The 16,247-nt window shown below is 42.5% G+C and overlaps 1 protein-coding gene across 1 annotated transcript in view; it reads left to right on the top strand.

Moving 5' to 3' along the window:
• The window catches only part of lamp1a (lysosomal associated membrane protein 1a), a 40,858-nt gene that overhangs the window by 1,366 nt on the left and 23,245 nt on the right, over positions 1–16,247 (top strand). The window contains exons 2-4 of the mRNA XM_078409283.1: positions 11,228–11,346; positions 14,168–14,381; positions 15,788–15,946. Coding sequence (XP_078265409.1) covers positions 11,228–11,346; positions 14,168–14,381; positions 15,788–15,946 — 492 coding nt within the window. The remainder of the gene's footprint in view (positions 1–11,227; positions 11,347–14,167; positions 14,382–15,787; positions 15,947–16,247) is intronic.

Below are 16,247 nucleotides of genomic sequence, written 5' to 3'. Positions count from 1 at the left end.
AAAGACAGTAAGAATATTTGTGCAAGGAGGGAAATGTCAAATGTTCGAGGGCTTTGCAATGTCAGAGGGAGATAGTTTAAAGAAGCTGTATGGGGCAAGTATTTTTACAGAATATTTTCTTGTCATCCAAGGTTCTTAAATTTTGCCATCTTTGTCCTTCATTGCAGAAGTGTTCTGATCTTTAACTTGGCTTTAAAGAATTCGGATGTGGATTTGCCCTCAAACAGCTGTCCTCATCTATTTTCTCCGAATACTGTTGTAACTTGCCTTCTCCCAATTTAGCACAATCACCTGAGAGCCGTTCATATTCTACCTGTATCTTAAAACATGTAGAATTATGGTTATTGTTCCCAAACTGTTCTGTCACTGAAACTTTGATCTCCTGGCCAAGTTCTTTGGTGAATTTTGTACATTTTCTTGAGATCTCGGTCTAAACTCGAGTGAATGCATCCCACTCTACCAGGTCCTACTGCACATCGAAAACCCAGCATCCCTGAAAGCACTTTGGTGGATTATTTTCATGAGAGCCCAGAGAGGAAGGAATCAAATGAGAGTTATTTTATCTCTTGTCATCTGAGCCTGAAAGGAAGAATGGGTAAACAACCATGGAAATCTGAGCTGAGCCATGTGATACACCTCCTCCCACCTTTATCTCCCTATCACTTTTTAACTCTCAGGCAAAATTCAGCAAGCTGAACCGTTGAAACTTATAACTGACAAGAACAGAGTGGACCCGTTGGGCCCAAAGCTCTCCTGCATTGATGTAGCACCTTCCCTCTCCCCCTTCCCTCCCGGGCCCCCCCCCCCCCCCTTCACCCACTCAATCCCCCCTCAACCTCCCTTATACCCCCCTCCACTCTTAGGAAACGTACATACAAATTGAGTTTTTTATATATATATATATATATATATACTAGACCAAGTTGACCGGTTGGGCCCATTCCTCGTAGAGGGGGGACAGGGAAGTGGAGAGGGTGTCACTGACCTGGGGCTTACATTATTATATTTTAAGTAGTATTATATATAATTATTTTTATTATTACCCTGGAGGGGTGTGTGTGTGCGCCGCGCTGCCAGCTGGGGGTTGTAGTCCAGTCTGGGGCGCTGGGACCGGGCGGGAGTGGAGACTACACCTCCCGGTGCGCAACATGGCGGGGGGAGGCGCGCAGAAAATGGCGGAGCGGGCGGAGAAGGAGAAGAAAGAGAGCGGCCGCCATTGTTGTTCGATTCATCGACGACGCAGTCGGTTGAAGCGGGCGCGGGAGGAGGAGGAGAAGAAGGAGAGCGACCGCCATTGTTGGAGTTGTCGACGGCGCTGTCAGTTAAAGCGGGCGCTGGAGGAGACGGAGGCCGTCCGTTGAAGCGTGAGACGGAGGGGAACGATGACGCCGGTTGAAACGGGTGCTGGAGGAGACGGAGGGGAACAATGAAACGATGGGTACAACATCCATTTTCCTCCTGCTCGGAGTCTCCCACGGGAGCGAGCGAGCCCGGAGAGGAAAGGGGAGAGGGAGCCATTCACCCCGGCCCGCGGCGGCCAGCAGCAGGAGAGCGGCCTGCCGGTGGCCATCTTCTTTCGCCTTCTCTCTGATGCTGCGCTGCACCATGGGAGGAAGGTCTGCGCTGCACCAAGGGAGGAAGGTCAACGCTTCCCCGACTGTGCACACGCACACACGGGATTAGATGTGAGATATGTTTTGCATCGCCCTCAAAGTTTTAGATATGATAGTGACGTTTAAGATTCTTTTCGATTGGCATATGGAAATGCAGGGAATAGAGGGACATGCATCACGGTGCAGGCAGATGTGGTCAGTTCAGCTTGGCATCATGTTCGACACAAACATTGTGGACTGAAGTCCCGTTCCTGCTCTGTAGTTCTATATTCTATATAATCTGCCTAATAGTAGAGGGGAGAAGACAAAATAACCTGGATGAAAAAAGTCCTTGATTATGTTGGCTACTTTCCCGAGGCAGTATGAAGTGTAGATGGAGTCGATGGGGAGGCTGGTTTGTGCGATGGACTGGGCTACATCCACAATTTTCTGTAATTTCGTGGACTTGGGCAGAGCTGTGACCAAACCAATCTGTGAAAGATCCCAAAAAGATGCTTTCTGTGGAGCGTCAGTTGATGGTGGCAAGAATCGTTGGAAACCTGCCGAACTTCCTTAGTCCGAGGAAGTGGAGGCATGTGTGTTTGTTTAGCCACAGCTTCATTTTGTTGGTCCGAGACAAATTGTCGATGATGATGTTCCAAACAGTCGATTTTGGTAAGCCTAAGGTTTGGCTGATGTCTCTAACAGCTTCAAAAGGTTTTACAAAACTGATGGTCTAGATTAAAGAAATGTTGCAATGTCTCATCTGGCAGATGGAATGAAGCCTTTCAGCACCATTGATGCTGATTGGGATATTCCTCCACCTCGATTTCTGAAGTGAATAATTAATTCCTTCGTCTTACTGACATTGTTGACGTCTTATTGACATTGCAAGTTTATTGTCAAGGCACAATGTTACTGAGCTTTCTATCTCCTTCCTGTACTCTGTTTCATTGTTGTTTGATATCTGGCCCACTATGGTGGTGTCATTTGTAAACTGGTAAATGGAGTTCGAGCAGAAATTGGCTGCACAGTTATGAGCGTATAGGGAGTATAGGAAGGGACTGACAACACATCCTTAGGGGGACCGTAGAATTATCATAGAAAATGTTTTGTCACCTTGCCTCTCTGATTGTGGTCTCTGGGTCAGTATGTCAAGGATCCAGTGGCAGAGGGGTTGCTGATTCCTAAGTCCGTGTTTGGAGATGTGTTTGGTTGGGATTATGGTACTCAAGGTAATAGTAGACAGATGTAGGTGTCCTTGTTATCTAGATGTTTTCAGAATGGAGTTGGTAGAGGTTAAAGATGTCTGAATACTCATGCCAGCTGGCCAATGCAGATCTTGAGGACAGGGGAGGGGACTCCACCCGGGCCTATTGCTTTCCTCGGGTTAATCCTCTAGAAGGCTAATCCTCTAGAAGGCTAATCTGAGACAGTGACTGTGGACACAGGTGCACCTGAGGCTATCAGGGTGGATAACATGTAAAACGTGTTATAAAATTGTTGCTATGAATAAATAAATGGTGTTATTTTCTAACCCACCCATTTTGTGCCCCATGCCCCATCTGGATTTCCACCTATTTCTCCCCTCCACTCAACCCTCCACCATTTTCCTTGCTCTGGCTTTGCAATCTTCAACTCTTTAAACCTACCTCACACATTCCTTTCTTATCGCTGGCCTTTGTTCCAACCATCTGCCTGTCAAGCCACCCACCCCCCCCAGGCCTATGTCAATTTATTACCTGATACACTTTATCCCGCCCCTTCCCTTTTCCAGCTCCACCCCCTGCCACACACACACACGCACGCACGCACACACACCCCTACACCTTATCCATGTTCTCCAGGGGTGTTGCCTGACCCGCTGAGTTACTCCAACACTTTGTGGTCTTTTGTGTATTAATCAGCATCTGCAATTATTTTTTTCACTGGTTATTTGAAAGTTTTGATGTCTTTGTTAAATGCCATTTAAGCCCATAGGGACATACTGTCGTCCTTTCCAGGAATAACATGAAAATAAATCCATTGCCAAAAGGTGGGATAGATGTTGCTTCATCTGGTATTATGACCCTTTCCATTTACGTTCAATGTTAATATTAGACAGCTTTCTCTTGCAAATTGCACTTTTTTCCTTTGTGTTATTGATAAAATAATTCATTTTTCATGTTAACATTTTTGGGATACAATTTAATACCTGGTGCTTAGTGCTAGTTATTTGAATTTTTAGATGTTTTGATGTCATATGAGTAGAATTAGGCCATTCAGCCCCCCGAGGGTGTTCTACCATTCAATCATAGCTGATCTATTTTTTCCTCTCAATCCCATTCTCCTGCCTTCTCCCTGTAATCTTTGATGCTTTTCATAATCAAGAACCTATCAATTTCTGCTTTAAAACTACCCAATGACTTGGCGTTCATAACAGTCTGCGGCAATGATTTCCACAGATTCATCACTAAAGATATTCATCCTCATCTCCATCCTAAAGGTACGTCATTTTACTCTGGGGCTGTGCACTCTGGTTCTCGATTCTCCCATTACTGGATCCTTTCCACGTGCACTGCATCTAGGCCTTTCATTATCCAGTAGGTTTCAATGGGATCTCGCCTTCATCCTTCTAAACTCCATCGAGTACAGGCCTCTGGCCTTCAAAAGCACCTCATGCGTAACCCAGTCATTCCTGGGATCATTCTTACAAATCTCCTTGGGACCCTCTGCAACACCAGCGCATCCTTCCTCGGATAAAGGGCCCAAATCTACACACAATATTTGAAATGTGGCCTGACCAGCACCTTATAAAGCCTCAGCATTACATACACCCGTTTTTATATTCTATTTCCATCAAAATGAAAGCTAGCATTGCATTTGTCTTCCTGCCAACTCAATCTGCAAATTAACCTTTTGGGAAACCTACACCTGTGCTCCCAAGTCACTTTGCACCTCTGATTTATGAATCCTCTCCCCATTTAGACAGTATTCTACGTCTTTATTCATTCTTCTGAAGTACATGACCGTACACTTTGTTATGCTGCATTCCATTTGCCAATTCTTTACCCACTCTTCCAACCTGTTCCAAGTCCTTCGGCAGCCCATCTGCTTCCTCAACACTACCTGCCCCTTCAGCTAAACTCCAACAGATTTATTCGGTGAGATCTCTCCTTAACAAAACGATGCTCCTTCGGCCTATTTTATGTACTTCCAAGTACCCCAAAACCTCATCCTTAATAATGGACTCTAAAATTTTACCAACTACAGAAGTCAGACTAACTGGCCTATAATTTATTTTACTTTCTCTTGCTCCCTTCTTTAATAGTGGAATTACATTTGGGATTTTCCAGTCCTTCCTGATTATAGTGATTCTTGACAGATCACTACCAATGCCTCCATATTTCTACAGCTACCTCTTTCAGAACCTTTCAGGCTTTTCAGTTTTCCAAAAACCTTCTCAGTAATAGAGACTCTACTCATTTCTGCCCTCTGACTCTTGAATTTCTGGTACATCGCTGTTGTCTTCCATTGTGAAGACTTTTTTGTGGGAATCATAATTGTTTTCTGAGCGACCATCTTAGGACTGAAATTACTGTTGCCCTTGTTAATCTTGCACAGAATTACAGAGAAATCCTCTGACAGTAAATTTTGCAAAATTAGATATCTAATTTAAAATAGACTTTTGCAAGTCATTTATTTCCAGAAGAGATTCATTGCGTGGATGTCAAGTACAGTTTCTTCAATCTGAAATGATAACTGTTTCTCTTTCCACAGATGTTGCCTGACATGTTAAAATCTTTCCAATTATTTGTATTGTATTTATCATTTCCATTATGTTTTTGGAATTGCATTTATTCTAATATTGTCATGCATTTGCAATGCATATGCAGTCTATGCAATCATCTGTATCCCTGCTGTTTGCTGACCTTTAGCCAAATTCAAACTTGTTTATTGTGGGTTTTCTAGCAGCAACTCGCATGTCAGTGCTGGCATAATCAGTTGGTGAGACTTTGCACTCAACAGAATCGCCCATGGCATAATCAGCTGATATGTGTAAGAGTTGGTATATCATATCATATCATATATATACAGCCGGAAACAGGCCTTTTCGGCCCTCCAAGTCCGTGCCGCCCAGTGATCCCCGTACATTAACACTATCCTACAACCACTAGGGACAATTTTTACATTTACCCAGCCAATTAACCTACATACCTGTACGTCTTTGGAGTGTGGGAGGAAACCGAAGATCTCGGAGTAAACCCACGCAGGTCACGGGGAGAACGTACAAACTCCTTACAGTGCAGCACCCGTAGTCAGGATCGAACCTGAGTCTCCGGCGCTGCATTCGCTGTAAAGCAGCAACTCTACCGCTGCGCTACCGTGCCGCCAGTGGGGTAGTGGTCCTGAAAAAGGTCAGGCTACAAAAGAAATAACTTGCCGTTTAGCCAATCGGCAGAAGCTAAGAATGTTCTGCCATTCAAAAAATATTTAGAAAACTAATCATTAAATAATAATGAAATAATAATTTCGAAAGCTTAATTCCTTAAATGCTCAAAAGCATTAATATTTAAATAGAGTCTAGCAAATCAAAAATGAATTGCTCCCTTGTTGCTGTTTCCCTTTCAATAGAAATTAACTGTGAACTGATCCCTGCATTTTTCCTCCAATAAGGAATTATAGTAATTTTAGCCTCCTCATGGAATAGTGTCAGTTAAGTTGCTTATTGTTACATAAGTACTTCAAGCTACAGATTTACCTGCGATTAGTTTTCAGAAAAGGCATGGATCAGGGCACAGCTATTGACTGAATTTTTAATCAGTACAAAGCTTGTATGCTCTTGAGAAAACAATGTACTGACCATCACAAGACCCTTGGTTTATCTCTGCTTTATCTTGCCCTTGTTCGTGTCGCAACACTCGTGTGGTTTTGTTACTTCCAGGCTCTGTTTTTATTATGTTTGTGCCCTTGCTTCCTGAACTCTTAACATAGACGAACTAGAGTATACAAAAACGGCAGCTGCTCAGACTTTGCAAAATCCCTTCTGACCATCACTCCCTCTGTTAACTTGTTTTCTTATACAAAATCCTCAACCTACCACACATTCTCCCATCTTGCAATAAAAAAATTTGCGCATGTTTTGCCCTGTACTTTAAAATCTTCAAACCTGACAGACTCTTAAATGCTTCATTCGTGCAAAATACCTTTGAATATCTATACAGGTACTATACGTTCAAATTATTTACTTTCTTGGAGTAATGGTTTCTTTAAAACATTGACTAAGAAAGTTGCCATGATTGCTGTGCATCTTGAGCTGTTTGATCCTGTTTATTATTTCAAAGGTTTTTTATTGTCACATGTATAAATTAAGGTACAGTGATAGCGAATTACCATACAGCCATACGAAAAAAAAGCAATAAGATGCACAACTACATAAAAGTTAACATAAACATCCACCACAGTGGATTTCCCACATTCCTCACTGTGATGGAAGGTAAAAAAAGTCAAATTTTCTTCCTCTTTATTCTCCCGCAGTCGGGGCAGTTGAACCATCTGTCGGGGCAATCAAAGCTCCGGCAGTCGAATCCCCCGTATCGGTGCAATCAAAGCTCCCAAGTCAGGGCTGTTGAAGCTCCTGCGGCCTGGAGTTCCCGAAGTCGGTCAATGACCAGCGATCACGAGCTCCGTGATGTTCAGTCCACAAGCACCCATGGTTGGAGCTCCAAGGTCGATCCTTGGCAAAGGGATCGCGAGCTCCGCGATGTTAAAGTCCCGTAGGCTCCCCGCGGTGGAGCTCTTGAAAGTCGGTCTCCATCAAAGGCCACCAACTCCTCGATGTTAGGCCGCAGTGCGGACAGAGACACAGAAATAGGTACAGCAGGCAGTGAAGAAAGCCAATGGGGAGTTGAGTATAGGAGCTGCAGTTGTATAGGGCCCTAGTGAGACCGCACCTGGAGTACTGTGTGCAGTTATGGCCTCCAAATTTGAGGAAGGATATTCTTGCTATTGAGAGCGTGCAGCGTAGATTTACTAGGTTAATTCCCGGAATGGCGGGACTGTTTTATGTTGAAAGACTGGAGCGACTAGGCTTGTATACACTGGAATTTAGAAGGATGAGAGGGGATCTTATCGAAACATATAAGATTATTAAGGGGTTGGACACGTTAGAGGCAGGAAACATGTTCCCAATGTTGGGGGAGTCCAGAACCAGGGGCCACAGTTTAAGAATAAGGGGTAGGCCATTTAGAACAGAGATGAGGAAAAACTTTTTTAGTCAGAGAGTTGTGAATCTGTGGAATTCTCTGCCTCACAGGGCAGTGGAGGCCAATTCTCTGAATACATTCAAGAGAGAGCTAGATAGAGCTCTTAAGGATAGCGGAGTCAGGGGGTATGGGGAGAAGGCAGGAACGGGGTACTGATTGGGAATGATCAGCCATGATCACATTGAATGGCGGTGCTGGCTCGAAGGGCCGAATGGCCTCCTCCTGCACCTATTGTCCATTGATACGGAAAAAATCGCATCTCTTTCGAGGTAAGAGATTAGAAAAAGTTTCCCCCATCCCCCACCCCCCACATTAGACCTGGTAGAAGCTGCGCAGATCAAGTCCTTGCCCTCACTACCAATATAGAGGCTGGCTTCCAACGTGCCCTGAAAACTGGTGTTGCTCTCATCGATCTATCATCAGTTTATGACACTGTGGAGACATGGTCTATTGCTGAAAATTTCCAGAATCTTGATGCCATGCGTGCCCTCTCATCCATCCTCAGCAACCGTAGATTTGGGGTCTCGCTTGGGGACCAGACCAGCTCTGTCAGGACCCTGAATGATGGCCTCCCCAGGGCTCTGTCCTAGCTCCCCTACTCTTCAACATCTATGTGAGTGACATGCCAACTACCTCGTCCAGGAAGTTTGCATATGCAGATGACCTTGTCCTTGCCTTCCAGGGAGCTGCCCTTGACGATATCAGCAGAGTGCTAACCCAAGACTTGAAGGGAATGGAGGAGTACTTCACCTTCTGGCGACTTTGTCCCAACCCATCTAAGACAACTGTCACTGTCTTTCACCTCAGCAATCGGCTCGCCAATGCAAAGCTCCGAGTGTCCTTTTGTGATAAGCCAGTGAAGAATGAAGAATTCCCCAAGAACCTCGGAGTCACCCTGGACCATACCCTCACCTATCGTGAACACCTGAAGAGGGTGGCTGATAAACTGAAAGCAGGGGCCAATATCTTCAGGAACCTTGCAGGCAACAGCTGGGGATGCAATGCACACACCGTCCATACCGCAAGCTTAGCTCTGGTCTACTCAACAGCTGGGTTTTGCTCAACAGCTTGGACTAACAGCTGCCACACCAAACGAGTTGACACTGTCCTTCACTCTCTAATGCGGGCCATCACAGGGATGCTTACGTCAAAACCTTTGCAGTGGCTCCCTGTCCTCTCTCACATCGCCCCTCCCAGCATATGCAGAAGGGAAAGGATGTTGAAAGATTGGTGCATCAGCGAGGCTAACCCTGACTTTCCCATCCATGCTGACTTGAACAATCTGCCCAACATGTACTTGCAGTCCCACAAACCCTTCTGGTCTTCAGCCAAATCCCTGGAAGACTTTGACCCCAAGTGTGAGTGGCGCAGAGCCTGGAAAGATGCCAACACCAACAATGGAGAGGTCATCAGTGAAACCACTGGGATTTGACCTCCATCGCAAGCAATGGCTAACTCTGAACAGGATCTGCACCCTCTATGCAAGAATAGCCCATCACCTGCACAAGTGGGGGATGACAGACAGCCCTGCTTGCGACTGCGGAAATCCAGACCAGATCATCCCACACATCATGAATGACTGCTCACTGAGGCTTTTCCCTGGTGGCATCAAGGCCATCCTCCCAGCAACTGATGCTGCCCTGGCCTGGATGTCTGCCCTTGACCTACAACTTTAGGCTGTGCATGCCATATGCAAGAAGAAAAAGACCCCCACATAAAACAAGCTAAAGCACACTAAAAACATACATTTAACACATACTGTTAAAACACAAAGAAGGAAGGACAGACAGACTGTTGGCGAGGCAGCCATTGCTGGCGCCACACAGTGTTTTTGAATGCTTTGTTTCACATTGTACTTCAAGGTATCCAGCTTCTGCAGTTCTTTCCTAAACATCAAGGTATTAGACAATAGGTGTAGGAGTGGGCCATTCGGTCCTTTGTGCCAGCACCGCCATTCACCGTGATCATGGCTGATCATCCACAATCAATACCCCGTTCCTGCTTTCTCATATCCCTTGACTCCACTATCATTAAGAGCTCTATCTAACTCTCTTGAAAGCATCCAGGGAATTGGCCTCCACTGCCTTCTGAGGCAGAGAGTTCCACAGCTTCACAACTCTGAATTAAAAAGTTTTTCCTCATCTCCGTTCTAAATGGCCTACCCCTTATTCTTAAACTGTGGCCCCTGGTTCGGGACTCCCCCAACATCGGGAACATGTTTCCTGCCTCTAGCGTGTCCAATCTCTTAATCTTATATGTTTCAATAAGATCCCCTCTCATCCTAAGTTCCAGAGTATACAAGCCCAGTCGCTCCAGGCTTTCAACATATTGTTTTCTGTTGAGTTTCTCGTTGCACTAGCTTCTCTAGTGCAGTACTTGAAGTATTATCTTCTGATAACTAATATTGTTCCATTGAAATAAAAATGGAGGTCAGTGAGCATCTGTTGGGAGAGAATCATTTGGGTCATGATCTTTCACCAAAACTTCAATTTGGAACATTAACTCTTTTTCTCTGACATGGAAACATCCAGATGAATAATGTTGTAAGATCACTGTTATTTTAGATGTAATGCAGGGTCTGAACAATGTTGTTTACACCCAATTCTTGAGTTTCTTCATTCCAAAGCATTTGAGTTAAAAGCCAATAATCAGTAACGTTTTTAAATTGCTGTTTTCTAAAGATAATTCAAGGCACTGATAAGTGTTCTGAATGTGGACGGACTTGAAGCACATCAGATATTTTTAGGAGGTTTAAAAAAAATAAAAAAATTCTCTGAATTCATTCATAGAACGTGGGTGTTATGAACAAAGCGGTATTTATTCTCCATTAATAATTACTGTCAAGAGCATTGTGGTGAACAAGCTGCTTTCTTGAAACTTTGTATTCCATTTGTTGAAGGCACTCTCAACAACATTGGGAATACCAATAACAATATTTTTATTTCAGAATAGTGTACGACTTATTGGAGAACTGCAATTTACAAGATGCTGCAATACATTTTATAAATGGTCCAAAATGTGGTCTTGGTGTGGGGAAGGAACCTTTAGATTTTATGACATGGTAATCAAATGGATTGCCTGGTATATTATTGAGGAACATTTTGCAGCTATAAAGAATATTGATCATATTCATTTCTAGGAGATGTGGGGTGCTGCTTATTGCATGCTGTTTATTTGGGTCCCTAGTTTGATAATAGTAGGATGCTATTTCACTTGTGAATTAAACTGGTATCTGCAAATTTGGCAAAGGATATTACAGGACCAGTATCCTTTTAAAATTCCACTGCTCTTAAAGCAAGAGTACATGGTTGATCAAACTTACAATGTTTACTTTCTATTGATTTCCAATGTAAATTTAAATTAAGAAATTAACTAATCTTCTTTATGCAGGTTTTGTACAGGTTATATTAACAAAGAGATTTGAGGTTAAAGATGCAGGAAAAATCTGTTTGCTAGCTGAATTCTCGGCAAACTTTTCTCTCAGCTATGAAACCACTACGAAAACGAAGGTAAGTTATGTACATTTTTCCTGAGTTTTTTTAACCATTCATTTGTTTGTCTATTTTTCTTTGTCATCCCTAATTCCTCAAGGAAAAAATGGACAATGGGCAAACTTTAATTGTCCACTTTTTTCCCTTCAGGAATTAGGCGATGACAAAGAAAAATAGACATACCATTAAAGTTTGCCCCTTCCACACATAGCTTACACAAAATATAGCAAAATATTATTATTATTTGGGGAATAGTATAAATTACTCTAACATTTAGTTAGAGATCAAGCAGATAGCTACTTCGTTAATATTTCAAAAGTAACTGAATTGACCTTTACTGGCTAATATTTAACATTGAATCAAGTGCTTAGCTTGCAGAACTGAAATGCCCTTTGACTCACTGGACTGTGCATTTATCTTTAGAACATGTTAGCTCAGTTCAATAGCTGTTTAGCACTTTAGTAGAATATATTAGGAGGGAGAAAGCCTGAAAAGAGGTGGGGGGCAGTAGAAAGCCTGACAAGTGATAGGTGGGTACAGGTGAGGGGAGGATTTGGTTGCCAGATGGGTGGCCAATGGGTGGCTAGTGATGAAAAGCAGACAGAAGGCTGTCGTATAAAGAATAAAGAGGAGTGAAAGGTAGCCAGAGGTAGGGATATGTGGAAGGGATAGGCAAAGGGGAATGGAGGAGTGGGAGAAATGGATGCGTACTGGGGTAGAGGGAGCATAGTAAAGAGAGGGTTGGAAGGGATACAAAGGAGTGGCATGTTATCTAAAATTGATTAATTAAATTTTCATACCATTGTACTGTAAGCTATCATAATGGATATATGGGACACTGTTCCAGTTTGCGTGTGGCCCCACTTTGACAATGGATGAGGCCAAGCCCAGAAAGATTGGTATGGGAAGGGAAGTTAAAATGGTTAGCAGGCCTTGTCAAACTGAGGACAAGTGGCAAGATGGTCTTGCTGATGTATGCTTGGGCTTGCTGATGGAAAGGAGGCCAAACATTCGTCGCACCCTTGTGCAAGAACAAATGTTATGAGCCTGGTTTTGATTTTTGATCGTGAAAAAAAGAAGCCCGTGTTTCAAACATTCTGCAGTTCTGTAATTGCGGGAGTGAACTGTGGGAATCTGACACTCAAAAATGTATGCTGTAGAAGTGAAAAGAGAACAGGCAGTTTAGATTTCCTGTGCAAGAGAGGAAGGGAGCAATGAGACAAGGAGGATTAAAATAGGAGGGATTGAGCCATTGGTATTTATAGAGATGGTTTAGATTGAGTACATTTTGTTTTTGGTTCTGTATCTAATATTGCACTAGTAAAATAAACAAAAGGAACTGCCGATGCTGGTTTGCAAATAAAAGATACAATGCTGGAGTAACACAGCAGCTCAAGCAGCATGTCTGGAGAACATGGATAGGCGACATTTCGGGCCAGGACACTGCTTCAGATGATTATAGAGGGCTCGGGACAAAGTCTAGCAAGTGATAGGTGGATACAGATTAGGGCGATTTTTGATTGGCAGATGGTTGGACAAAGCCTCGAGATGAAAAGACAAAAAGTGTAAGATAAGGATAGAAAATTCACAACATGTGACAGCTGCGCAAGGAATACAGGTGAAAGGGGGCGGGGAGAAATGAAAAGGGAGAAATGGATGCACATCCAGCTGAGGCACAGGGAAGGGGGGGGGGGGCGGAGAATGTATCTAGGTTAGTTACCTAAAATTGGAGAATTCAATGTTCACACCATTAGGCTGTAAACTACCCAAGCGGAATATGAGGTATTGTTCCTCCAGTTTGTGTATGGCCTCGCGCTGCAATGGAGAAGGCCCAGGACAGAAAAGTCAGTATTGCAAATGGTGTTAAAATGATAAGCAATCAAGAGATCCAGCAGGCATTGATGGACCTAGCGCAAGTGTTCAGCAAAACAGTTGCCAAGTCGATGCTTGGTCTCACCAATATAAAGGAGGCCACATAGGAAGCACCAAATGTATAGATGAAGTTAAAGGAAATGCACGTGAACCTCTGTCTCACCTGGAAGATAATCCAGCATCTGATTGTTCGGATATCTTGATAACCTGGCATATGACCCACTTGTTAGTCCAAAATGTGAGCCAGGGGCCTGGATTTCCAGCTGAGTGCTGGGCTGGTCAGGAGATTTGGGTTCGCTCTGCCGGTTAGATGTGTGGGCAGGATTGTAATTCAGGAGCAGTGGCAAGTTTGTAACTGGAGCTGGAATCAAAATGCTCGTGTATTTCACACTCCTTTTTAAACTTACCTGGTTCATTTGGACAGTATTTTAAAAAAGTGAAATAAAAATGTTTTGGGCTGTTAATATGAGTAACATTCAATAGTCTAGAAAAGCTGCTAGTTCAGTGCCACCAAAGTCCCGAGGATGCTGCATTATCTGGATAAATATCTGGAGATGCAATGAATTAGTTGCATCTTGATCTGCCAAGATGTGTTAGATGTGGCTAAATGAGAATTGTATTTCTGAGCATGAGCTGTGCATTGAAACATATTTGCATTGTAGTCTAGCTGTGATATGAACAGTTGTATTATAATAATCAAAAGAAGAATGATATCTGTATTCATTCATAGTTAAAAAGGAAATATATTAGAAGTATAAAACAGTTTATTAATGTTTATTGCAGCAAATAAATGTTGGTGAAATGTGTCAACGCAAGATTGAATTCATAAAAATAAATGTGCAATAATAAATATACACGCACAAACAAATTTGGTTCAGTGGATTAAATCAACATTTAAGCAAAACTATTGCTGAGTTATTTTAACCTTTTGAGAAATTGTTAAGCTTTTTTTTTCCATTCTGTTCAGGCTACAGTTTTGTTCTCCCTACCACAAGATGCACATAAAAGCCCTAAAAGCAATTGTAATAATATGACTGCACCGCTACTGGTGGTCAGCTTTGGGAATGGCCATTCTCTCAGCATGAATTTCTCAAGGAGCAACATATCATACAAGATGGAGGAACTGACTCTTGTTCTCAATATGAATGACAGTGCACTTTTTTCCAATTCAAGTAAAGTCGGTAAGTCTGTATTTGTGTTTAAGACTTCTCACAATTTACATTACTGGATCCCATGAAACCTTTTCTGCTTCACTAACAGCTTTGCAAATTTTTGTCCAGGCTATCTTGGCCGTGTTATTTGTTTGCCGAAAACTACATATTTGTCACCAGAACCTTCCCCTCCTGCTTGTGTCTTATTGAGGTCTCATGTCAGCTTACAATATGCTTGAAGGCATGGTTTTGAGTTTGAGAGTTTGTGCCCCACTAATTTGACTGAGATTTTTTTTAAGTACCAAGAAGGTTACTGAAGTCAGGGATGTAGAAATAATCTAAATGGACCAGCTAGACCTTTGACTGCATTTGGACTTTTGCCTGCTAAATCCTTCCTGTCCATATATACAGCATTGCTAGGGGTGGTGGTGGAGGCAGATACGATTGTGGCGTGTAAGACTTTTATATAGGCACATGGAAGTGCAGAGAATAGAGGGATTTAATTAGTGAAGTATGATTTTGACAAGCAGAATGCTAATTTTATATAGATCAACTTTTCTAATTTTTATATGTATTGAAGAACTTTGGTAGGTCACCTGGGATGGAAGCAAGTTTGAGATTAAAGTAGATATTCTTATCCATTTGGCTGTAATTTGATAAGTGAGTGCTGATAACAAAAGATTAAAATGCTTGAGAGAAATTAACTGGTTGGGTCTTGAGTCTTTCAAGCTTACAGAATTTTCAGAAGGAGGAAATGTTAATTAAGAAATATGTGAATATGTTTATGAATCATGTGACCAGCGATCACCTGTATACCAGTTCTATCCTACACACTAGGACAATTTTTACAGAAACCAATTAACCTACATATCTACACGTCTTTGGAATGTGGGAGGAAACCAGAGCACCCGGAGAAAACCCACGCAGTCACAAGGAAACGTACAAATTCTGTACAGACAGAACCCTTAGTCAGAATCGAATCCGTATCTCTGGTGCTGTAAGGCAGAAACTCTACCACTGTGCCGCCCATTTTAGAGTTTATTGTTTAATCTTGACTTTAGAGTCCAAGTTTGACTTTGGGTGCTCCTGCGCAGAGTTCGCATGTTCTCTCTGTGACTGTGTCGGTTTTCTCCTGGTCAGCAGTCAGCTCCTGAGTGGCAGAAGAGTTGATATCCATGTTGGAGAGAAAAGGTTGCAGAGAAAGGAAGGGGAACAAGATTCTTGGGAAAGCTGTGAGAGCCAGCATAGATTTGATAAGCCAAACAGTAGCATCCCATACCATAAGAAAATATTAATATAATAGAAAATGTTGTACCTTGTTGCATGTACTAAGTTACTTTTGCTGCTCAGTGTGTTAACTGCTTTTTTAGCAAATGTATTTATTCGTGGCTATTTCAAAGATTTTTTTATTCATTGGCTGTTTTGGATCCTACCAGATTTGTTCAGTACCTCAAGATCTTTAGACATCAGTGCAAAATTGAATACAACCTACACATGCATGAGTGATTCTATTGTATCCATGGAGAATGTAAACGTAACCCTGAGTAAGATCCAATGGGAAGCACTTCCACCAGCTGACGACTTCAGTAAAACGAGTAAGTTTTTCTGTTCTGACACAATGTAAAAGTATCAATTAAATTGTTTTATATTGATAGTTGGTGGAAATAGAATCGCATTGTAAAAAAAATAGGATGCAGAATTGTACATTTTTATACCTTTCCTGCCACTCTCAGACTATGAAAATAAACATTCATTTGAAATTTGATGGCAAAAAGAGCAGTAGAAGAAGATAAATTCATCCCATTTATCATGTTCTGTTCTGCTTTTACACATTAATTGCAAGTTTCTTCCGCAGGATGATCTGGAATTTCATAAACAATGAATTCATAGAACAAT

The sequence above is a fragment of the Rhinoraja longicauda genome, chromosome 12 (genome assembly GCF_053455715.1).
Source record: "Rhinoraja longicauda isolate Sanriku21f chromosome 12, sRhiLon1.1, whole genome shotgun sequence".
Taxonomy (NCBI): domain Eukaryota; kingdom Metazoa; phylum Chordata; class Chondrichthyes; order Rajiformes; family Arhynchobatidae; genus Rhinoraja; species Rhinoraja longicauda.
The sequence above is the reverse complement of the archived record's forward strand: the minus strand, read 5'-3'. Positions and strand labels throughout refer to the sequence as shown.